Source organism: Leopardus geoffroyi, chromosome C1 (genome assembly GCF_018350155.1).
Source record: "Leopardus geoffroyi isolate Oge1 chromosome C1, O.geoffroyi_Oge1_pat1.0, whole genome shotgun sequence".
In the NCBI taxonomy this organism is placed as follows: Eukaryota; Metazoa; Chordata; class Mammalia; order Carnivora; family Felidae; genus Leopardus; species Leopardus geoffroyi.
Genome location: NC_059328.1, coordinates 191,478,319 through 191,504,365, shown reverse-complemented (window position 1 = coordinate 191,504,365; position 26,047 = coordinate 191,478,319). Strand labels below are relative to the sequence as shown.

Below are 26,047 nucleotides of genomic sequence, written 5' to 3'. Positions count from 1 at the left end.
CTTGCCAGCTTTCACCAATACCGGCCTCACTATCAAAATAAAAAGGCAGCAACAAAGCTGCAGCAAGCAGAAGCCATGGCAGAAGTGGAGCGCCACCGGATTAATTCTTTTTATGGAAGAACGGAGACATTAACTGCAAGAGAAAACAAACCTATCCTTCCTCTTGCTCAATATGGTCACTGAAATGGTGACGATGGCCTGGAGGGTCTCTGAGTGAGAGCATGGTAGGGAGAGACACTGTTTGGAAGTGCTATTAATGTAAAGGTTCACAAGACCAATGCTCAAGAGCATAGAGTGACTCCTCTTCTGTGGGGCATCAACAAGAAAGACCAACATGAAAAACACTGAATGCTAATGCTAATGACCAATCTCTTCTACACCTTGCCCCAAATCAGTATATATTTAAATTCAAATCTGAAATTGTTTATGAGTGCCTGCTCTGTACCAGATCCTATACATGTGGCCTTCATATATAGTAGTACGTTTAGTCCATTAATAACAAAGTGTATTAACTATAAATTTACATTGTCATAACATTAACACTTAACATTAAAAATGGATATGGGAGTTCCATTTTTTTTTTTTTTTTTAAATTTTTTTTTTTTCAACGTTTATTTATTTTTGGGACAGAGAGAGAGACAGAGCATGAACGGGGGAGGGGCAGAGAGAGAGGGAGACACAGAATCAGAAACAGGCTCCAGGCTCTGAGCCATCAGCCCAGAGCCTGACGCGGGGCTCGAACTCACGGACCGCGAGATCGTGACCTGGCTGAAGTCGGACGCTTAACCGACTGCGCCACCCAGGCGCCCCAAGGGAGTTCCATTTTTGATAATGGTAGAATAGTCTGCTGCATTCTCACTTTCATGAGAAGAACCAGAATAGCTGGACAAACATGAGGAAAAAAACCTGCTTGAAGGCATTGGAGAATGAAAGGAGCCAGAACTTGAGGGACCAAGATTGATTCTGACATGTAGATAAGCACACTGAATCAAGCTTAATATCCTGTGGTACTTTTCTCTGCAAGTTTTTTGCTAATTCATAAGTGGCATAGAATCAGATGCTAAAAAAAAAAAAAAGAAAAAATGAGAAGAGCTTAAAGGCTAAGGGACTTGGAGACTAAGAAGAGATTTTGACATTCTTATAAGATTGGCAAGATAGAAATTAGAGTCCATGGTCTACTTAGAAAGAAGGGTCTGGTAAACAACTCAGATTTATAGTTAGGAAAACAAAAAATACATCCCAGGAGTACGGGTAAACGACAAACTGTCAGTGTACAACAGGAGATAGGACCAGTGTACAGTCAGTGTACAACAGGAGATAGGACCAAAGGACTGAAAACAAAGTGGAAAATCAAACAATAGCTAATTAAGATACTTATATGATTAGGCATGGTCTCAAAATAACTGTAATTAATATAGTCAAGAAAAAGATGACAAGATGGAGAATTTCATCACAGAAGTATAATCTCAGGGTAAATTAAATGGACATGTTAAAACTGAAAACTACCATAACTAAAAATAAGAGCTCAATAGATGGGTTTAATAGAAGATTGGACACAGCTGAAGGCAAGATCAGTACACTGGAAGACAAGGCATTCAAAAATAACCAAACTGGATCAAAGGTTTAAAAAAAAGAAGAAGAAGCACAGAACAGAGAGCAAAAAACATGTACCTGTATAAAAAGATCTAATATTTTTGCATCATTAGAGTACCAAAAAAAAAGAGAATTGGACAGAAACAACAGTTGAAGAGATATTGGCTGAGAATTTTCCAAAATTGATGAAAGATAGATTTAAGAAGCTCTACAAACCCTTACCCAGTTTTAAACACAACAACATGTATGCACATGCACACACATGTAAAGCACATTTTAGTAAAACTGCTGAAAACCAAAGACAGGGGAAAACTTTAAAGCAAGTGAAGACAAAAAGGTACATTATCTTCAAAGGAGTAACTGACAACAGACTTTGGTGAAGACACTGAAAGCCAGAAACAATGGAATGCTATTTTTAAAATGTTGAAAGAAGAAAAAGATCTGATAACTAGATACCCAGAGAAAATACTCTCAAGAAGTAAAGAAAAAATTAAAAAAAAACATTTTTTAAAGGAAATAAAAACTGAGAAGATGTGCTACATTACAAGAAATACTAGGGAAGTCATAAAGGTTAAAAGGAATAATATTCTAGATGGCAGCAAAGATACTCAGAAGGAAATAAAGAAAAATAGATATAGTTAAATAGTTACCATATAAAACAATAATTACAGTGCACTTTATGGCTCAAAACATATGTATATTTAAAATACATGAAAATATAGCCTAAAAAATAGGAGGGGTTAAATGTTGTTGAAGTGTTCCAAGTTCCACACATTGTTTAGGAAATGAAAAAAGTACAATAAAGCCTTGGATTGTGAGTAACTTGTTCTGCAAGTGTTCTGCAAGATGAGCAAACATTTATAATACATTTTAACTTGATAAATGAGTGATGTCTTGCAATACAAGTAGTACGTGATGCTGAACTTCACATGATCACAACTGAACCAATGGTTCTTGTCACCCTCTCTTGCTGCGGGATTGTGGGTGATCATCTCCCATGCTTTGATGCTTCATCTCAGGCTGCTGTGTTAGGTAGAAATCAGTGATTTTTCAGAACTTTGGAAGGTGCCCACAACTGGAACTAGTGTATTTTTTGTCACTTCAAAGCATCTATGGACAGTCCTTTGCTTTTCCATAGAAGAGTAAACTTAGGAATTCTTTGCTTCATTCTAGGTCAGGCTGACTGCAGATATAGACTCTTTCCTCTGCTGCCTTATTGTCAGTTAAACTTAATATAGTATATGACAAGAGTTTATTAATACTGTACTGTAGTCAACATCTGAGTGAGCATATACAATGGTCCCCATGCATAAAAAGAGTCCATGGCAGTGATTCTGTTAGTGATAGTGAAAGTCGTCCTACACAGTAACCCTCTTCTTTCTTGTCTCCCTCACACCAGCCACGAAAGCTTTTAAAGGTAAGTGCAGGTTTGTTTATTTTTCTTCATATTTTGCATTCTCTTTATTATTTTGTGTTATATCACAGTATTGTATCATCTTTATATGAATATTTGGAATGAATCATCTGAGTTTCCATGATTTCCTATGGGGAAATTCATTTTGATATACAGGTGCTTTGGATTACAAGCATGTTTCTAGAACTAATTATGCTCACAAACTAAGGTTTTACTACACTACTTTATTTTGAAATACAATAAATGAAGAATGCATCTTTTGAGTATTAAAGGAACTAAAAGGAGGGTAGAAGAATGCATAACAAACTCACAGAGGTTACATAAAATTGACTCATATAAAATTCTTGGTTAAAACATTTTCAAAAAGGAAAAAAAGGAGAGAAAAATAAACATAGAATAGGTGGAAAAATAGAAAATAGAGAATAAGTTAGAGATTTAAACCAAATTATATCTGTAGTATCATTAAGTGTAAAACAACTAAATACTACAATTAAAATATAAATTGACTGGATATCAAAACAAAATCTATTATATGCCTCTTTATAAAAGACATACTTTAAATGTAAGGATCCAGAAATGTTGAAAATAAAAAGATGAAAAATATATACTAAACAAATATTAAGCAAAAGAAAGATGGTACAGCTATATCAATATCAGGCAGAGTAGACTTTGAAGCAGTAGTCATTACTAAGAATAATGTAATAAAGGGTTAATAATGTCGTAAAGGGTCAATCCTCCAGGAATACATGACAACCATACAGTTTTATGAAACTAATAACAAGCTTCAAAATATAGAAAGCAAAAGTTGACAAGACTAAAAGGAGAAATGAATACATCCACAACCATAGGAGGTTATTTTAATTTTAAAACAGAAAGTAAAAAATCTACAGAGCATATTCTCTGACAAAAATGTGATAAAATCAACAACAACAACAAAAAGGAAAATCTCCCATTATTTGGAAATGAAACAACACACTTCTAAATAATCCACGGATCAAAGAAGGTTCAAGGAAAATTAAAAAAACAAACAAACATTGAACTGAATGAAATATAAGCACAGTATGTCAAAATACATAGGATACAGCTAAAGCAGAGCTGGAGAGAAGTTTATAGCATTAATGTTTCCATTAGAAACATTCCATAAATGTCTCCATTAGAAAAAAAAAGAAAGTCCCAAATACAAAATCTAAACTCCTTATTTAAGAAACTAGAAAAAAGAGAGAAAAAAAAACAACAAAGCAAGTATAAGGAAGGAAATAATAAAGAACAGTAATCAATAAAACTGGAAACAGAAAAATAATAGAGGAAATTAATAAAACAAAATAAATAGTTGGTTATTTGAAAAAGTCAATCAAATTGACAGCTCCAACAAGACTGACAAAGCAAAAAAAGAGAGAGGACAAAAATTACAAATGTCTAGAATGAAACAGAGGGTGATATTACAGGCTCTGCGGTTCAATAAGGGAACATTCTATCAACAGAACGATAAAGAAATGCTAGGAACAACTCCATATCTAAATTTGACAACTTAAATGGACCAACTCCTGGAAAGGGGAAGCTACCATGATTCACACAACATGACATAATTGGAGTAGTCTTGTAATTATTAAGGACATTGAATTATAATTAAAAACCTCCCAAAAAAGAAATCTCTAAGCCTAGATGGTTTCTCTGGAGAATTCTACCAAACGTTTAAAGAAATAACACCAGTTATACACAATGTCCTCCAGAAAAAAAGAGGTAACACTTCCCTTCCCATTCAATGAAGCCAATGAATCCTGGTATCAAACCCAATGAGAGTACAAAACAAAAGAAAACAAAACAATAGACCAATATCTTTCATGAACATAGATGTAAAAATTCTTGTTAAAATATTAGCAAATGAAATTAAGTAATACACAAAAAGAATTACATATCATGACCAAATATGTTTTATTCCAGGATGCAAGGGTGGCTCAATGTTTGTAAAACCATAAATGTAATCTAAAATGCTAACAGGCTAGAAAAGAAAAATCATATGATCATATAAGATGAAGCAGAAACATCATTTGACAAAACTCAACATCCATTTATGATGAAAAAAAAACCCTCATAAAACTAGAAACCAAGGATAATTTCCTCAATTTGATAAATATATATACAAAAAAACCTAAGTGTAGCATGATATTCAATGGGGGAGAGATCGTATGCATTTCTCCTAAGATCAAGAAGAAGTCAAGAATATTTGTTCTCACATTGCTGTTCAACATAGTACTGGAAATTCTAGCCAGTGCAATATGGCAAGAAAAGGAAATAAAAGGCCCAAAAGATATAAAAAGAAGAACTAAAGCTTATGTTCACACAAAAACCTGCAGATGATTATTTATAGAGTTCTATTTGCAGTAGCACCAAACTGGAAACAACCATAATTCTCTCAATAGGTAAATGATTGAACGAATTGTGGTGCATCCATACCATGGAATATTACTCAGCAATAAATAGGAATGAACTACTGATACCTATGAGAGCTTGGATGGATCTCAAGATCAACAGGTTATGTGAAAAAAGCCAATCTCAGAGGTTACATTGTTCCCTATTTATTTCATTCCATTTAGGTAGTATTCTAGAAATGACAGAATTATAGAGCTGGAAAACAGATTAGTGGTTGCCGAGGGTTGGGGATGGTGGAAAGAAAGGTGTGTAACTATAAAGGGATAGCATGGGGAATATCTCTGTGGTGATTAAATAGTTCTGTATCTTGTCAAATTCCTGGTTTTCATATTATACTATAATTAATTATATTGATGTAACTATAGTTAGACTTCACTAAGAACACTTAGTCAAGAGTACAGGGATTTCTCTGCACTATATTTGCAACTTCCTGTGGCTTTATAAAAAGTTCAGAATAAAGAGTTAACAATAACTATGACTATATAAAATGTGACTATATGTAGTAACTATAAGCATATGGTTATGAAAAAAACAAATAAAAATACATGAAGTCATATTGGCCCACCAAATTAAAAAACAAAAACAAAAACTACTAAATGGAGAAAAAAGAGCTGTTTAGAATTTTCCACCCAACTTCAGTTCATTCCTAGGTGATTCCTAGTAATCTTAATGATAGAATGATGTAAATGCCTAGATACTAGCATATATAATATGAACTTAAGCTTGAATGGTTCTTATTAACTGACAGATGCTTTTTTTGTATATATCTGTATATAGTATGTATATATGTAGTTAAATCCTTGTAACAGTCTTATGTAGGCACTATACTTTATGCTCACTTTATAGATGAGATAACTAAGCCAGTGAGAAGCTACAAAATCAGTAGAGAAAGTGGCATAAGAATATCCAGTCAGGCTTTGCTCTGGCTCAGGCCCAGACCACCTACTGACCTTGATGCAGAAAGTCCACTGTATTTGCATTGAAGAGAATATTTCTCCTAGCCTTGTGCTCAGAGATGTTAGCAATTTGGAAAGTGAGAGGCTGAGTAATGACCAAGTTTGAGGGAATCCAGAGTGCTTGCTCGGGATTAATTAAAAGTCTGTGTAAAGTTACATCTCTTGAATTCTATTTCTGGATGGGTTCATATCAATCCTCAGTCAGGTCTCCAGAGGGGATGGTATTCTACCACATATAAATATTAAAACATCTCTAAGATGTTGGATATTTATGAGTACTAACATTAAAACTATCTTTTACTGCCCTTTCTCATCCCGCTGATTATTTATTGTTTGAAAAGATAAATACAGGAAAGCAATTGACCTAACAATGGCCTATACCTGATTACACATTGCATTAAATACAGAAATTATAAAGAGGGCACTTTGGAATCTGTCTTTAACATCAGCAAAGACTGTAATGAAAAGGTATGTGGCTTAGCCTAATAGATTAATGCAAACCACAGGTCACAAGAGGCCTGGAGTAAGTGTGGTAGATTAACACAAATCTAGCACTACTACAGAGAGGTAAGTCAAGGCCCAAGGATTCCGATATGTCTTTGTACCTCCGTAGCCTTGAGTAGAGTGCTTTGTACATGATAGGCATCTAATATTCTTTTAATGGAATGAATGAATGAATGAATGAATGAATGAATGAGGGACAGAAGGATGTCTGGCAGGTGAGGAACAACAGGCAAGCTTTTTGCATGGGCTTAGTGGCTTTGACCATTTTTAACTGTAATCTACAGTAACAAATGAATTTTGCATCATGTCCCAGTACTCAGCTACATACATGCCCTCCATATATATACACATGTGTACATTTTACATACACATAGAATCTAATTAAAATTATTAAATAATTCTTATACTTATTATAAGCTATGCAGTGATCTTTTCTATCCTATTTTCTTAAAAAAATGTTGATTGATTTCAGGGTGTACTCATAAGTTACAACCTGCAGTTTGAAGAACCCGGCATAGGTGGAAGCTGATGCATGGGTTTTGGATTTATATCTGGGTCGAAAGACTGGCTATGCCAACTTATTACTTGTGGCACCATAGGCAAGTTTCTTAATTTTTCTGAGCTTCCAGTGTCCCATAGGTTATCTACATTTGTTACTTCTGAAAGCTGACAATTTAGTTACAGACAAGCCTAGCATAATCCCAAGAGTAGGGCTCTCAGAAGACGGAAAAGAAAAAAATTAATGAGAACACCAAGTTTTCTGTTCTCTTTCTAAAGCACAAATCTGAATATGACATCCCTATTTCAAGGGTTCCCTGTTGCTCTTGAAGTAGAGACTAAATGTTTTATCTTAGACGATAATGACATTTAAGAGTATGGCTTATGTTGACCTTCATTTCTTGCCTCCAGCTGGCCTAATTGACGTACCACAGTCTATATATTCTGATATGTGTAGTTCCGTAAATGCACCATATTTTCTCTTTGGCTCTTTGCACATGCTCTTCTACCTGCTCAATAAATTTCTGCTTAGATTCCTTCAGAGAGCCTTCTTTGACCACCCAGATCTGCATTCAGTGCCCCTCTCAAGTGCTCCTATAGCATCTTTGGCCAACCCTTATTATAGCATACCACCATTAATATTACAAAATATCAGCTGTATTCCTCAAGAGGACAGAAGACTATATTCTGTTCTATTCTTTTGTGTTATTTATATGTGTAAAGAAATTCTGCACACTCCCTCCCACCTCCTCTTGGTAAACTGGGTAAGTTAGATAAATATATCTTAAGGATCAGGTCATTTGTTTGAAAAACAGTTAAGTCAGTGCTTAAATGACAGCTTTAAGAAATAAGAGTAACCCTTTGGCAAGCATTCCTCAAACGTGTCCACTTACTACCAGTGGTTGAAGATGGCAAGGGGGTGGAGGTCTTGCAGATGGATGGTCACTAAGTACTAACCCCCCTGGTCTAGCTCATGTATAATAAAGGAGAAGGTTATCTACATTTGTCACCCCTGGAAGCTGACAACTTAGGCAGACACAAGTCTAGCATAATCCCAAGAGTAGGGCTCTCAGAAGATGGAAAAGAAAAAAATTAATGAGAACATCAAGTTTTAAAGAGAGGGGATGGAGGAAAGTAGAGTTAATGGTATGTCAGTTACTATTAGCACTTATCTGGTCATAGAGATTTTTTCATTAAGAGATTTCTCATTATTGTTTAAAAGTCACTTAAAAATTGATGGTAATATGTTCTAAGGAAAAAAACTGATTGCTTTGTTCAACTGATGAATTTTAACTCTCTATGGAAACGGCATTTGTCACTGGCATTCCCAAAGTAAAATGAGATCACTTTGGCTCTGTTTGTAGAAACTAAAAACACATCTCCAAGTCATCTACTGTATTTATTGTTCAAGTCCCTACACACAGCCTCACAAAACTGTGAGTCAGAAATGAGACCAAAAAGCCATTAAACTAAAATAAAAGGAAAAGGAAAAATCACTAGAAAGGGGTTGGGGACAAACACCAACAGAGGCATGAGCTGTGTATGACTGAGTCATGCCTCCATGAAGTGCCAAATCTCTGGAACCAAGAAACTAGATATCAATTATTCTGCATTGTTCAAATAGCACAAGATATTTTCACACCCAGCTGTTCACACCTGGCTAGGAAGCTTTCCTACTAACACTCTTTCTATCCTTCATCACCCTGATCTTAGAATTTCCCAAAACATACTTTTCAGTGGTTATGAAAACCAGGAATGTATGTCCCCCACCTGCTTTACTCAAGTGATATTAGAAGTTACTCAGACTGATATATTTCGGTCTCAGCTATAAAAGAGGGACTACATAATAAGGATAGCCTCCCACAGGAAGTTAATAATATATTTGAACAGAGTGCAGTGTAGCATTAATCTATAACTTTTGCATTATTAATGGAAGTGAAAAACAAAGCAGAAAAGTCATCTAGAGGTAATCTGTTTGTGGTAGATGCAATGGGATGGCTCCCTATAAGCTACTTGCAACTCCTTTCTCTCTTGTCTTTGTTTACTGAGGATGAAATACTATGTCTCAATATCCTCTTGAACCTGGAAGAGACTTTTGAATATAGTTTTTCCTATTGAGAAGGTGTTGGGGTCTTCTGGGAAATTTTTTCAAAGGGATGGACTTGACTGGCATATTCCATTGGCTATTTGTGCCTTTCTTCTTTGAAAGTGGGCATGAAGCCTACAGTTGCAACAGGGTTCTTAGAATCATGATGTAACATGAAGAAACAATCTAACTACTGGGGAAAACAGAGGAAAAAAATGGAAAGAAGTCACTAATGAGGACTGAACCACCTAAATTCTTTAAAGGGTGAAAGAAATATATCAGTTGAATTTTTGGTTGTTTACAGCCAAATGGGATAGGACTTCTGGAGCTCACAGGAACTGGGCTCATCACATTCAATAGTCAACTATTGAGTTCAAGTGGGAACTAAACAGATTCAAGTAGCAGGAAGATAACGTCAGTTAGTTCTGATGGCAAGCATAGGGACATCTAATGAGGTAGGTATGATTTTTAACAAGCAGTTGACAAAGTAGGTAAGTGTGTAATAGCTGTGCTCTTCACATGACAGATGTGAATCTGTGAATCTGTGGCAAATGACTGATCTAAAAGAATCTGAGCCATTTTCTAGTTTTCATGCCTTTTAAACCCTTGTTTTCTTTTCTGTCTCTACTTTCTAATTCTTATGATTGAAATACAGCAGCAAGAGTTTTGGATGGGATTAGGAATTAACTATCAACCGTGTGACCATGAAACAGATAGAATCTAACAGGTTCCTAAATCCAGGACTTTAGGGGTCAACAGCTAGATATAATCAATCACCTTCCTAAATAGTTGTATTTAGTTCAATAACTTTCTTTATAGCCCAATAATATATAATATCATCCAATAATATGTAGTCTAATGACCTTATTAAATAATTACAGTCAATATTTATTAAACCAGGCACTGGGATAATTTCATTTATTCCACAAACAATCCCATAGGAAATAGGGTATACTCATTTCTTCATTTTACAGTGAGGAAACTGAGGCTTTGAAAAATTAATACATTTGAACCACGTTCCTAGAAAGACTGATACACCATCTCAGGTCTTTCCCAAATTGAATGCATATGTAGTTTCATAATTTTTATAATATGTCCTTTATGTACCTCTATTCTAATGGAACACATTATACTTTAATTATTTGTTTATGAGTTCGTTTCAGCTGTTAGACCAAGTTCCTTGAGGGTAAGGATAGTTTCTAAACTTCTTTGTGTGATCTATGGGCTACAACTCAATGAAAGTGTCCTACAAGCATTGGTGAATACCTGTTGGGAATCAAGGCTGCTTAACTGGGATATTGAGGAGCTGTGTGCCGTTGATCACCTTAATTTCACAGCTGCAGTATATTAGTCAATAAGTATTTAATATGCAGATATTAAGTGCCTAGTATTATACTGAACCACAGAAAGGTCTCATTTTGCATAATTAAATCTAAATGAACATATTGTGTGTGAATATGTGGAAGAGAAAAAAAAGCTGTAGGATTCACCAAGAACAAGGAATTCCCTTTCTTGTCAGGGTTACTTGATTGGTAAGTCAAGGGTTTCTCACAAACACAGTGTACCTCAATATCACTAAAATATTTTGACAAAGTCTTCCACAATGTTCACAGATGAACTGGAGAATGCACACTAAATAATAGTAGACTGGGTTAATAGTTAACTGAACATCCCAAAGAGTGTTGATTAATGGAGGTCTTGAGTGATGAGTTGCAGGGATTATACTTGACATTGATCAATGATCTCATCAATGACATGGATGAGTCCACAATGATTAAGTATGAGGATGGTATAAACCTAGGAAGGATAGCTAATATATTAGAGGACAAAAATCAACACCTTAAAATATCTTTATTGGCTATAACAATGGGCTAAATCTAACAAGCAAATATTTAACTAGGATAAGGAGAATATCTTTTGTTCAAAGAAATAACTGTACAAATATAGGATTTTGCACAAAATATTTGGGAATATTTGGCTTGATAGCAACTCAAAATAGACAGTGATAGGGCTTTTAGTTAAAAAGTGCACTATAAGCCAATAATGACAGCTTATATAAAAATTAGGGCTGCATTAATAAGTACAATGAATTAAGATCAAAAGATGCCAGAGTCCCATCGATTTTCTATGCCTTTTTTCCCCCACTGTATCTTAAATATGGTGTCCAGTTCTCCACGCCATGCTCATCAGAAGGCAATCATAAATTCAACAGATTTGAAAGCACTCAGAATATGGCTACCAAGAAGGCTACAGGTATGGGTTATAATTTAAATGACTAGCGCAGCTAGAGGAATTTATACTAAATAAATGATCACATTTCTCAAGGCTATGTGCTTGTTTTCTTCATCCTCGTAAGTCCAGGTCTAAACACAGAGTCTGGCACATATTTAGAGCTCAGTACATGTTTGTTAATGAAGGTGGTCATAACAGTCACGTCAAATATCTGAAGGAAGAACTAATAAGGCTTAGATTCTGTGTCCAGGAAGGTCAATTCAGGATTTATAGTAAATGTTGCATGGAGACAGCATTTGGGTAGAGACAAAGTGAGCACTTCTACAACAATTAGAGTAATCTGAAAGAAAAAAAGGATGTCTCATCAATTTCTGTCCCTGTAAGGAAGACAATATGGGTGAAATGACATCCGGTGAGGGATTTTGTGGAGAAGATGCCTCTGATGGATGGGATGTGAGACTTGACCCCCTAAAGTCCCATTCAACTCTAAGATTCTGTCAAATGATTCATTCATTCATTCTAAAACTATTTACTGAGTACAGACTGATCTAGGGACTGAGGAGATGATGGTGAACTAAGGCATGCAGGGTCCGTATCCTTATGGAGCCTGGAGTTGAGACCAGTGGTCTCCAAAATGGGCTGTGTGTATATCTGAGGGGAGAATGAAAATGGAACCATTATTCATGGCCAAAAAAAAATCTCATTCTTTCATTAATTCCTATATTTTATAATATAATCTATAATGCATAGAGTATCATTAGTAGGGTAAGTACGAATATATCACTTAGAAACAAATGCACACATTTTGAGGAGTAACACCCAAAAGTATTTTTACTGTTAGGGTATGTGATCAAAGATATTTGGCAACCTCTAGTAAAGAATGTCAAGGAATCATGTGAATGAATGCAAAACTGCAGCCGTGTCAGTCCCTTACATGCCTGGGACTATTCTAAGCTCACTCAAATACAAAGCCTTAATGTTCATATATTGTGGGAGCCCTCCAATCGCTGGTCTCAGTGAGAAACCAACACATTCTACCCCAAGTAGCTGTCAGGTATGTGGAGACAGGACTTAACCCCTGCGGTATTCAAATCCCGAAAGAAGCAGCGCCATGAAAATCCAGTCTGATGATTCTGTCATAGTGATAGGGACTGTGTTTAGCCACCATCATTTAGAGAAGAATCCTTTCTAAGCCAAGTTGTTCTTAGAAAGCCTGAAGATTCAGGGCCAAGCCTTGAGAAGCCTTGAGAAGGGAGGTAAAAGCAGAAGCTAGTTGTCCCTATTGGAAAGCCACTGTGGGCCACACATATGACATGTTTCTGTGACGTAGAGAGACATGGTCAGATAGAAGTTTTATATAGAGATACCAAAAAATGCAAAATGTAAGATTGTATTTAATCATCATAACATGTAAAGCTGTTATGATAATCCTCCTTTTGCAAATAAGGAGGGGAGGGTAAATTGCCATTTAATAGTAGGTTTAAGCACAGGATGTGTGTCACATTAAGGGAGGCTTTCCCTGCTCTACCCCTGCCCCACATCTCAGGACAGAGTCCAAAATCCCCAGCAAGGCTGTATCATCGGCCTTTTGCCCAGCTCTCAGACCCGCCCATTTTTATCTCTTGCCATTTACTCTCTCACTCAGGTTTCTATTTTATTGAGCTTCTTGTAGTTCCTCTAACATACCATGGTTTTTCTCACCCCTACACCATTCTCTATGCCTCCCACCCACAAGCTCCAGCTGCAGCAGTTGCCCTGTGTCTCCCATAAGTAGTACGTTTTCACGCTGTGCTCTCATTGCATGTGTACATCCTTGTAGCCTCCACTGGACTGTAAGCTCTAGAAAGGTACCCATCTTCCTCCTTGTTCCCTGATGAACTCTCAGGTTTGTTGAATTACATGCATGAAGATGAGACACAGCATCTCAGAAAAGTTAACTCACTGGAAATCATGCAATACTATCTGGAAGAGGACTGAACTCAGGTCAGTGTCATTCCAAAGCCCGAGATTTAACCTGCCATTAGCATGCCGGGAGACTAATGGGTGCCAATCCACCTATCTGGTTTCCTTAAGTAGGAAATGAGAGTACGGGTCTATATAGTGGTGTGGGGTAGGGAAAAGAAGACTGTATAACACAGAGGAATCTAGAATAAAGTCCTAACTCCGTGCTATGTGTGTGACATGGGCAAGTCATTCAACTTTTCCAGGTCTCAGTTTCTACAATGATAATGTTAGAAAGTTATTCTGGATGGCCGCTGAATTCTCTGGTTAACTCTGAAATGTGCTTGACCCTTGAACAACACTTGCTTGAGCTGTGGGGGTCCACTTATACACAGATTTTTAAAAAAGAGTACAGTACTATAAATGTATTTTCTCAACATTTTTCCCTCTAGCTTACTTTGTTGTAAGAATGTAGTATGTAATACATATAAAATATAAAATGTGTTAATTGGATATGTTATTGGTAAGATTTTTGGTCAACAGTAGGCTATTAGTACTTAAGTTTTGGGGGAGTCAAAGTTGTACACAGATTTTCAACTGTGTGGGGCTCAGTGCCCCTAACCCCTGAATTGTTCAAGGGTCTATTGTACTATTATGTAAGGAACTTCAAAGCTGCAACCTTTTCCATCTTTTTTAAAAATGTTTACTTATTTATTTTGAGAGAGAGAGAGAGAGAGAGAGAGAGAGAGCGAGCAAGTGCACATGTGTGTAAGCAGGGGAGGGGTAGAGAGAGAGAGGGAGAAAGAACCCCAAGCAGGCACTGCACCGTCAGTGTGGAGTCTGACGTGGGCTCAGTCTCCTGAACCGTGAGATCATGACCTGAGCCAACATCAAGAGTTGGACGCTTAACCAACCGAGCCACCCAAGCACGCCCCCACTTTTCCATCTTATAACATCAATGCTCTCTTTATCACCAACCTTGCTACGTTCTTACCACCTTATCAATTCTCATCACATTGCAATTTCTCTCTGCTCCTATCTAGCTGCTGAAATTGTTCTAAATTAATTGAAGACCTCTTAGTGGCTATTTCCTAAATCCTCTTTTTATTTCTCTTTTTACTGATCTCTCTGAAGTATTTGGAAGCCTCACTTCTCTGGTCTCTGCTAAACATCTTTCTCTTAGTTTGAAACCAAAGTTTTTGACTGTTTCTTATTTTCTCCTGTATACAATGCCACTTTCTTATTCCATGTCCTTCCCAACTTCCAATGCTGTAATCATATTTTAATTTGTCTCAGAGTCTAACCATCTTCCATTTTGTCTGCCATCAAACTGGCAGAGCTATTTTCTCCAAGTACAAAACTATCAGCTCATTCCCCAATTATGACACTTGATGGCTCCCACTGTCCATTGGATTAGCCAATATATAAATACCTATTGCACACATCTTCCATTCATCCTCTGGAACCCTGTGTTGACACTATGATTTAAGTATAACTTCAGAGCCCTTCTTATCACAGATTTCCAGACAGCTACTACCAATCAAGAGATGTGAACATAAGATAGAACCTATTCATTTATAACATGGCTCTAACCTGCTTTCCAGACCCACTTCCTATTCATATTACTTTCTTTCCCATTCACACTCCATGTTCAGGATGCTTCTGAACTTCCCTACTATGCCATGCTGTTTCAGGCCACTTTAACCTTGTATGTCCTAATTCTTTTATAGAAGAAAACAATTTTTCTACTGGATGGAGTCAATATTTACTAATCTTTCTAGAGTCAGTCCAAATATCACTTCCTTTTGAAGACCCTTCCTGACCGGCAGAGTTAGAAAAGCTTCCTCCTCTATTTACATTATGTTGCAACGATCTATTTCCATACGTGTTGATCTCCTTCTAACTAGAATATGACTTCCTCTGGACTGGGGCCATTTCTTAGTCATCTTTGTATCTTCCCTAGAACTTACTACAGTAGGCGGAACACAGTAGATGCCAAATGAGTGTCTGTTGAATGAAAGAACAAAGAGATGACAAAACGAATGACATGCCTCTAACTGTACATAAGGGTAGGTTTGCAACTCATGGTTCCTGCTAATAGACACTCTCCTCGTAGACTCGCCTGGTTCCAGGCATATCAGGAAAGTTGAGAATTTCACTGATAAAGGACAATAATAATAATAACAATGTTGATGATACCAGGTAGTGTTATCGAGCACTTATTGTGTGCCAAGACAAAAACTGCTTGTTTTAACACTTAAAGAACAGGTAGCAGAACAATCTTTAGACACAACGAAAGAGAAGAGCAGAATAAAGATAATTCTGGTATAAAGAGTCATACTTTGATCTATTATCCAAAAATATGACAAGTGACTGAAACTCCACTGAAGACAGAGCTTCAGATCATTTATTAATACAATGGGGTCAGAGCCAAAGGAAAGACTATCACCTATACATATCTCTGGGTTGGGGAGTAAATAATATTTTTTCATATTATTCTACACTGGCTACAGTTAACATTACCCTAAGAAATTTATTTACCGGTCAAATGTCAATGGTGAAAACTGGCTTAGGATAGAGTCTCTTTGTATTCCAAAGAATAACCATAAGATCTGGGAAAAAAAATAAGCGTGCGGGGACAACAATTTGGAAAGTTAGTGCTGATTGTTGTATGCTCCTTTTTAGAGGCTTACAATGCATATTAGCATATTGGGGATATGAAGACTGCAGTAAGAAAACCTGCTCAGTGTGGCTTAACCCAGAATTCTTCATACGCATTTGGCCAGTGAACTTTTTTTTAATAGAATGCCTCACGTTTATTTCCATGGAATTAGTACAGGGGAATATTGGCTTTGGAGGTTCCTAGAAACAGGCCCTCTGTGCTGGGATTCTAGCAGTGGACGCATGCAAAGGGGATTGCTATGAAGACCAGTTTGATTTAGGGAAAGTGAGATTGGCTTTGGTCTGGGCCAGAGGAGGCTCATGAGTGGTATTATCATTTACATGATAAAAATTCAGCCGTATATGAAAGCTTAGGAGAAAAGGCCAACTCTTAATCAGTTGTTTGAATTAACAGTTTAGTTATCAGGGCTGTCTCACACAGTCATAGGAATTTATATTTTCATTTTATCCCAAAGAAAAACTTGACCATCTTTCTTTAATACTATCAACCTGGAAGCTTGACAGTAAGGATTAAAAATTGCTCCTTCCTTCCCACTTGGTTATTGGAAAGGCTCTGAAAGGTAATCAGTCTTGTGAAGCTACACTTTACAGTCTGCATAAAAATGCCATGATTTCCCTTCCTCTCCCCAACCTAATTGAAAGTGCATAATATCACCCAGCTGGGGAAATGTAAACGGTAAACAGATGCAATATATCATGCTATCACACAAAAGCTGGTTACTAATAGGGACTGGGTGGTTGTCAGGACCAAAAGAAATCTGGAAAACAAGTCTTTTTTTCATCTAGAATGAGAGTTCTTTGTGTCCGCCACCCTTCCCCCTCACCTCCTCCCTCCAGAATTCAAGCTACAGCCCCATTAAACCAAGGTCAGTCAACTCGTTCCTTGCGCGTAATTCCAGGGGTCACCTAACAATGTATATTGACTAAAACTCTCTTATATCAGCGTTTCAAGAGATGAGACATTTTATTTTTGGCAGGAGGTGGGCTTGAAATCATCTTCTTTCCTACCTACTTCAATTGTACTGACAGATGGTCTTATTATCTCTTTCCTTAGCTGCTAAGCCTAAAGATCCTTGGCCTTGTCACCTCTTATCTTTCTCTACTTCATCAAACTCCTATTGCTAAGATTATCTCCTTTTCTACCTCTGATCATCCATGAAAATCTATACAGGATCACATTTTCCTTGAGTGTAAAATCCCAACCTTACTTTTCAAGGTCCTCTGCACCCGTGCAGCTGTCTGTAATTCTAGCTCCATTATACCTACACAGAAGTCACTATTCTCTTCTCTGACTCCTCACCTCCCAGGGTCAGGCCATCTTCCTGAATAAGTCTTTCACAGTAGGACTTTTAGGAGACAGGTAAATGTCCCTCCAAGTTTTCATCATTAGTCCTCTGTCACAATATTCATTCAAAAACTGCTCTCTGTTGCACCATGAACTCAATGACTGCTATCCATTCATGCCGCCGTATAACTGGCTATTTGGTTTTATTTTTGATGGCTGATACCTTACGGGCAGGTCAAAGCATAGCTCTTATCAAGAGTCCTATGCCATTTCAGTTTTAATAGATTAAAAGACATATTTTTATCTGCTTCAGCAGTAGAGATGATTTGAAACTTACTGAATTAAAACTCTATTTGTCTTCTAGTAAGTTATATTACCTGTCAACTGGCATCGGTGGATGGTATGGTTTGTTGACTTTGGCATAGAGACCCTCTAAGTGGTCTCTCTCTGGAGACAGTGGACGGCCATCCCGTGGGTAACCCAATGGTCCAGCCCGAGGTGGAGATGGTGACCTGTAGACATTTGCTGATGCACATGGTTCCCGGAAGTGGTTCACTCTGGCGTAATTGGGGTCCATTTCATCATCGTCCATATCATGCAGTGATCCAATTCCACCAGTAGCATAATCAATAAGACCTCTTGCCTGCTTTTCCCTTAGCTCCTGGTGTTTTGCTCCAATCCTGAAAAAAAAGTAGAACATGTAGCAGAGACATATGTGAATTTCATGTTGTAATATGATAGACTCTCCTGAATCTATGTTGATTTCTCCTAATCAGTCACTTAGCTGTTGCTCTCCTGTTAACCCAAATTCACACCATGTAGAAATGCCAACAGAATATTCATGGGGTTAATTTTTTATCTCTGACTTTTATTTGTTGCGGGTCTTTACTTCTACAGCAACGCTATAGGTATTTTGACATCTTGCCCACTGATGACTGGGCTGATAGCAGAGTCAGAGGCTGATTTTCATGAAAATTCCCTTCCTACAAATGGGATGTGCCTGGGGGAACAGTACATCTGTGGTGTGATATTATGGAAGTCTTCCTTGGGAGAGGGATGCATGTTAAAGAGCCCATCAGAATCGTATACTTTGGCTGTGATTTCACCATTTGGTACCCTAGAATTCTAGTGTATTCCTTTAAGGAAAAGAGCTTAGCAAAATTGATTTAAATATGAAAAAGAAATACAGAGGCTTTCTGGTCACTAAAAGCAGTGGGATCAGAGGTAATTTATGAGAGATTCTAAGTTTTTTGGTTACACAAATGGGGATCATTGTGCCTCATTATATAGGGGCTAGGGACAGAGTAAAATAGTGAAGAAATTAATAGGCTCCTGACAGAGATGAATTGGCACATATAAGTGAATTAAACATTACTGGCAGAATTCCACAGCGCTCAAGCCTTAAGTGATATTACAAAATGCTACTACTAATCAGTGTGCTGTGTAGACTGCTGGCAATGGAAGCAAAACATAAACCTAGGTGGATTCCAAATCCATCTGAATTTTAAGAATGTGACATTTAATCTGGAAAGTGTTAGATCAGCTCTCCTGAATTCTCAGTTGCGTGTTAAAACGCAAAGGTCACTGTGGCATCTTATTGGACAATGGTGATCTGATGGTGTCAGGAGGTGTACCGTGCTAACGAGGAACGAACGGAACCTTACATCACTGGGCAAACCCAGTGCACTGCATGCATACAGGACGGGAGAAGCCAGGCGATGCTGGCTCAGGCAGCAAAAGCAAGAACTCAAGAAATGATGGGGACAAGCCTGGGCTCTGAGAATATGAGAGGGCCGTGGGCTAGAAGTGAAAGATCTGTACATGCCTGGGTACATTTATAGAAAGCTTGGATGAATTAAAAACAAAACAAAACTGAACTCTCTCGGTATCTTCTCCTCTTCAAGCAAAAACACCTATGTTTGCACGTGGCAGCTAGCTTTGCTTATTATCTTTATCTTTCAAGGCATTTTCTCTTTTGGCAGAATGGCTTCCCTCCCTCCCCCTATCCAGTGGAGAGAAGGCAAGGAAAAAAAACAACAACATGAAGAAGAAGAAGGTATAGGACAAAAATCCAGCATCCATCTCAAGCCACAACAGATGAAAATAAATGTCAGGACACATTGCTGCATATCTCTTTTGACTAGGTCAAATCATGTGCCCTACACATAAGTAATTAGAAGAATTTATATTTTTGTAAAGAGGAGCTTGAGTCTCCAAGGGATTCTGAATGAAGATGAAAGGGAGATTACACGGTAGGGTACCTGTTAAGAAGGCCTGCCGGTCCTTTTTCAATGCAGGTTAGTCCTAGGTTCATGGATGTTTGTTTTGAATAATTTTTTATAAAGAAGATAACTCACTCTATTCTGCAACAAAACTGTCCTCTCAGGGACAGTGCAGACGGGATTATCAGAGAACATTCGCTGCACTATGATGATAGGGATGAATTTCCATGGCAAAGAGAGCGCAGGACATCAATAAAGTCAGGGGGTGGGGTTCTGTGTGGTTACCATGCCTCCTAAGTGCGATGCTTTCATGAGATTTCATGAGGAATCATTCAGTAGAAAGATGAACATCTCATGGAGGCTGCATAAAGCTCCACTTGTGCATTAATGAAAGAAGAAAACAGCAAGCGTGATTTTTAAAAGTCACAGAAATAGAACACCAGTATCTGTGCCCCTTATCTCATCGCTTCCCTTTCTTAGAGGTTTTCTCATTAATTAGACTCTGGGTATGGAAAGATTCTCAGATGAAAAGTACTCTGTGTATGCAAAGCAGTATTTTATCTTGTATTTTTTCTTTCTAAAACAAAACTAAATTTCTCCTTGATCCTCTCTGCAACACTGTTTCAGTAACTAATTTCATATTAATCACTCAGTAGGTGAAATAGCAATTTCTCTGAACCGTCATTATTATGCCATATGTCAGGGTCTCTCCATGTGGGGGAGGACAAGGCAATCTGAAAAGGGGTGTATGGAGGCAGAAGAGACTCTGTCCAGAGAGAAATGTCAAGGAAATGGATTTTTGTTTTGTTTTGTTTTGTTTTGTTTTGTTTTGTTTTGTTTTGTTTTGTTTTGTTTGTTTTTGGTAGTTCTGACCTCTCTCTGCCCTAATTCGGTGTGAGAATTCTAATTGTTTATTATCATTTCCACTTAGAGGTCTTCATATCACTGGGACCTCAACCTGTTAAAATATCTATTTTTCAAAATAGCTCTTGATCATATGTCCTTTTTATTGGATGGTACCATCGGCTTTCCCATTCTCCCCAGCACAGTGCCTTTGAATTACTTAAATTTCTTCTCTCTCTTTCCTTGCAAAAGCATTGTTGTTTCTTGTTTCCATTATAACTCTTGGATACCCTCTTTTGTTTCCATTTCTTTCACCAAACTCTAGTATTCAGGCTTTATATTGCCTACCTGTGTACTGTCCAATATGGTGGCCACTACCACATGATGCTATAAACATTTAAATTAGAATGAACTACAATGAACTGAAATTTAAAATTCACTTTCTCAGTTTCATAAACCACATTCCAAGTGCTCTATAGCCACATGTGGCTCATGACTACTATACCAGACACTGTAGATAGATATAGACTAATTCCATCATTGCAGAATGTTTTATTGGACTGTGCTAGCCTAGATTATTCTAACATTTTTTTGGTGTATTATCTTATAATGCTTTAATCTCTGCCTTATAAGACTGTTGGATAAGCTTCCCTAAAGACCATTTACATCATATCTCTGTCAGATCAAGGATTTCTAACAATAGATTATAGTAAATGATGGAGTAAGAGTATGGTTACTTTATTTCCCTCCCTCAAACTCTAAATGAACAAGCAAATTGAGAAACTGGGAAGGAAATTTCATCTACAGTAGAATTAGAGAATGACCATAATCTTACACCATGCAATGAAATTTGGACTCACCCCAAAAGAGGGAGTACATCAAGAGCTGATACATGCCTCTGTCTCTAGCAGGGTACACATTTCACTGAAAGTAAGATCCAGAGTCCAGGCGACTACAGACAACAAACTTTCATTCAGAAAAAATATAGTTTGAAGGCCAGTGTAAGATCCTGGAATTGAGGGGTAAATCTTTGTGAGGTGCCGAATTAAGCTTGGAGGAGAGGTGGAGCTAGAAGATTGATATTTCCTCTGGGACATATATTTTGTCCTACACTGAAGAACCTTCATGGAGTAAAAGGAGAGAAGAGAAAAGAAGCTCCAACCTATTTTGTAGCTGAAAGGCAGAATTAGCAGAGCAGAGATAAATAAACACAAACTCATCAAAATAAAACCAATAATCTAAGAGGCTTCACTAAGGAAGCTGATCTCTTTCAAATTGATCTGCTCTCCCAAAATGGAAGACCATGGAAAACAAGCCCCCTGGGCATGCACCCAGCGGATGTGGCAAGAAGATATTTTGGAAGAACATATGGAATTGAAGCTACCTACCAGTGACCTTAGATCGCTATGCCCTCCATGTCCTCTAACACTATATTTAAAAGTATTATTTAAACACTATATAATATGAAATTAATTTAATGGGTCATAACAAGCTTTTGAAAAAATTAAATACGATAAAAGAGAAAATATTAGGGGTTATTAATGCATGTAGTATGCATAAGTATTATTTCCAGAAGGAGAAGAATCAAGTCTTCTAAAAATTCAGGCAAACTGAGGCTAGCCTCAAACATAAATAAAGCCCAACGAAAAACATTCTCAAACATTTCAAAACTCAAGGGACTATAGCTTGTTGACCTGTTGTGAAAAACTACTTAACAATTATAATCAGTCAACCAAAAATTGAATCAAAATGAGGAAGTCAACTCGATAAAGCTGTGGAATGACAGGTGTGATGGTGAGCAGGACCTTAACCTCACATTAAGGGTAAACATTTGTAGCAGCATAATTATGGAAAAACACAAATATGATAAACGCTGGCAATATAAACATGATAATCATTAGTGAAAGTCAGAAATCAATAAGGATGTTAGGAGACAGTGTATTCATTCCCTCACTTTTTAGAGTAGGGATCAGTAGTTACTGTTGAAAGTTGATAAATCAGGAAATAGAGGATGTGGTATATACTAAATATTACTACAAGAAAAAGCCACTCAAACAACAAATTATCAGAAGAGGGATGGACAAAACAAAACTCCGACCATATAGAAAACCGGAGAAGCTGTAAAAAAGAGTAATATAAAATCAGATGACTAGATTTATCTTTTATGACAATAAATGAAAATGGAATAAATGTCTTTATTGTAACTAAGGAATCCCAGATATGATAAAAAAGAAAAAAACATAGTACATGCTATCAAAATAGTGAAAAATGAAGAGTCGCCTAAATGTGCAGTAACAGGGGACTAGGAAAGACATATGATGCAGCTAAAAAAATATGAGCATACTATTCCCATACTAAAAGGAAATAAGATATACATATGTGCCAAGATAGATATAGATATTTGTATGATATATTACATATTCTTGCATATACATAGAAAATGTCTGGAAGGATAGAAAAGAATTTCCTAACAGTGATTGCTCTGGAAAATGTAATTGGAGGCACACTATCTGAATTTTTATACCATATATTTTTAGGATAATTTAAAACATTTAAAAAATATAAAAAAGTCCCTTACAACTACATACTGACTGTCATAGTGAATCAAAACTTAAAAAAAAAAAAATTTAAACAGGCAACAGCAGGCATCCTTTGTCTTGCAAACCTGATTTTTCATGATTCCATTATCAACTCAGTTATGACAATTTTTTTCAAATTACTGTTCATTGAACATTTGTTTGGTCCGTTTCAAATCAACTGCTTTTGCCTAGAGTACCCATTCTCCATTAATCAAATCTTTGACTAGATTTTTTCTAGAATAAAAACTCTATTCATTTAAAATTCATTTAAACTCATTTACAGCTCCATATTGATCTCCACAATTCCCCTCTTCAACTCATATATCCAGTAAATTCTCTATTAATCTGTAATTGTTACATATTATTTTGTAAAAAAAAATCAAAATAAAAAAATAAAATGAAAAGAGTTTTGTTTCATTTCTAGACATTTTGCTTCCAGAACTAGACTATAAGCTCCTTGAGGGTCCTGTGAGTTCTCTTTCTGTTAATTTTGGCTGAATAACTGATTTATCACTCATACTTACTGATATTAGATCATATTGTAGAAATAAAAAAACAAAAGAAAAATTCTCAGTCCCCAACTCACTGTCAGGGAGATATACGCAAGTAACTACAATTCAGTGGGAAAACAAAGATACTGCATGTACAGAGGTCAGAGTCAATTCAGCCTCGGGGTTCTGAGGGAAAATCATGAAGGTGGTGCCACATGGACTGGATTTTTATTTAAGTTTATTTATTTTTTTGAGAGAAAGAGAGAGAAAAGGAGCAAGCGGGGGAGGGGTTGAGACAGAGGGAGACAGAGAGACTTCCAAGAAGGCTCTGTGCTATCAGCGTTGAGCCAGAAGCAGGGCCCAAACCTACGAACCATGGGATCATGACCTGAGCTGATTCCAAGAGTTAGACACCTAATCACTGAGCCACCCAGGGCCCCCCACGTGAACTGGATTTCGCAGGAACCTGTCCACCTTGTTCCAGGAGGAGAGATATAGAAATGGTATGAGGTACTCCAGTGAGAAGGAAGGACCCAAGTAAAAGGGCATGGAAGTGCATGATTTATTTCATTCCGGGGGGCAAGTCTGATGTGCAACAGACTGGTTTGAGTCATCCACCCATACTTCTCCCACAAAAGGAACACATTTAGTAGGCAGTATTGGCAAATTTCTTTAAGGTTGATGTAACATGAGTTTAATATTTAAAGTTTTGATGAGGAAAGTCCTGTTACGCCTTTTTTCATTTGTTTGTCTAATCTTTCGTTATAAAAGGAAACAATGATACAGAAAGTCATGCAAAACAAATCTATGGATCTAAGAGCTGCTCTAAAGCAAACATGATTGTAACTATCAACTGAGGTCAAGAAATTGACCTTTGCGGGATAAGGTCTCCATAGGGTCTCTCTTCACAACTACAGCCATATTTCTACATTACATACGTTATCTCCTTTCTTCCACATTAAGAATCTTGCTCCTCAAGACACAGGGAATACTAGAACTAAATATCCCATGATTACAACTTGCTCTACTCTGTATTACATATATAACAGTTTCAGAATAGCAATACCAAATACTACCACTAACAAAATGATTATAAAAAGAGTTAAACTTCTATTTTCCATATGTTCTTTCTGTCATCCCTACATTTTTGTAGTTGTATCACATCTACATTGTTAAGGCATATAGCAGCTACATACTGTCATTAGTTCAGCTTTCATTTAATCTTAGCTCTACAAATAACTAATTAATATATTAAAATAAATACATATTTAATAAAGACCAAAAGTTGTGAATGATATGCCAATGAATATGCAGTTATCTACTGGATTTCTCAGGAAGAACTCATGGAACAGTGTTTCTTCAGTTGGTAACAGTACGTCTTTTATACTTCACAGCCACATTTGCTGTATATAAAATTATCTACCTTTCCACTTGAGTATTTAAATATGTGACATCATTTTCTTATGACAAAATGCTGCTATTGGAAAAGTTGGATGATAATCTAATTTTATTTCTCTTATAAATTACTTACTCTTTTTGCTTATCTTGTCAAATTCTTTTCTTTGAAGTCCAATGATCTTACTAGAAAAGTCATTCTGGGTGGATAATGCTTTCAATATATACTTATAAGTGTACTGCTTCTATCAGAAAAGTTTTCTTGAATTATAGTTTTATCGTTAATGTCGTAGGATACAAGTTGCACATAGAAAAGTCAATTGTATTCGTACGTACTAGTAGTGAAGAGGTACTCAATAAAATCAAGAAAACAATACCATTTAAAGTAGGATTAAAGAACATTACAAACTTAAGAATAAATTTAACAAAAGATGTGCAAGTTCTCTGCACTGAAGACAATAAAATACTTGTGAGACAAATTAAAGAAGATCTAAATAAATGGAAAGTTCTACCTTGTTCATAGAGCAGAAGAGTCAATATTGCAAAATGTCAATTCATCCAAATGAAGAGATTAACATCTTTCCAATCAAACCCCTATCAGGTTTACTTTCCAAAAATTAACAATGTGATTTTAAAATTGATTTGGAAAGTTAAGGGCAAAGAACAGCCAAAATAATTTTGAAAAATAAGAATAAGTTTGAAGATTTACACTACTATCTTTAGGACTTACTATAAAGCTTCAGTAGTTGGGGCAATGGTTAGACAAATAGACAAATGGGGTAGAAGGCAGGGTCCAGTAATATACCCACACGTATTTGGTGAAGTGATTTATAACAAACATAACGAAACAATTTGATTTAGAAGGGAGAATCTCTCAGCAAGTGGTGCTGGAAAAT

At 36.6% G+C, this 26,047-nt stretch overlaps 1 protein-coding gene across 3 annotated transcripts in view; it reads right to left on the bottom strand.

Moving 5' to 3' along the window:
• The window catches only part of PARD3B (par-3 family cell polarity regulator beta), a 1,015,886-nt gene that overhangs the window by 143,668 nt on the left and 846,171 nt on the right, over window positions 1-26,047 (bottom strand). For all 3 annotated transcript variants that reach the window (XM_045480900.1, XM_045480902.1, XM_045480901.1), the window contains exon 20: window positions 17,999-18,301. In XM_045480900.1, the coding sequence (XP_045336856.1) occupies window positions 17,999-18,301 (303 nt within the window). The remainder of the gene's footprint in view (window positions 1-17,998; window positions 18,302-26,047) is intronic.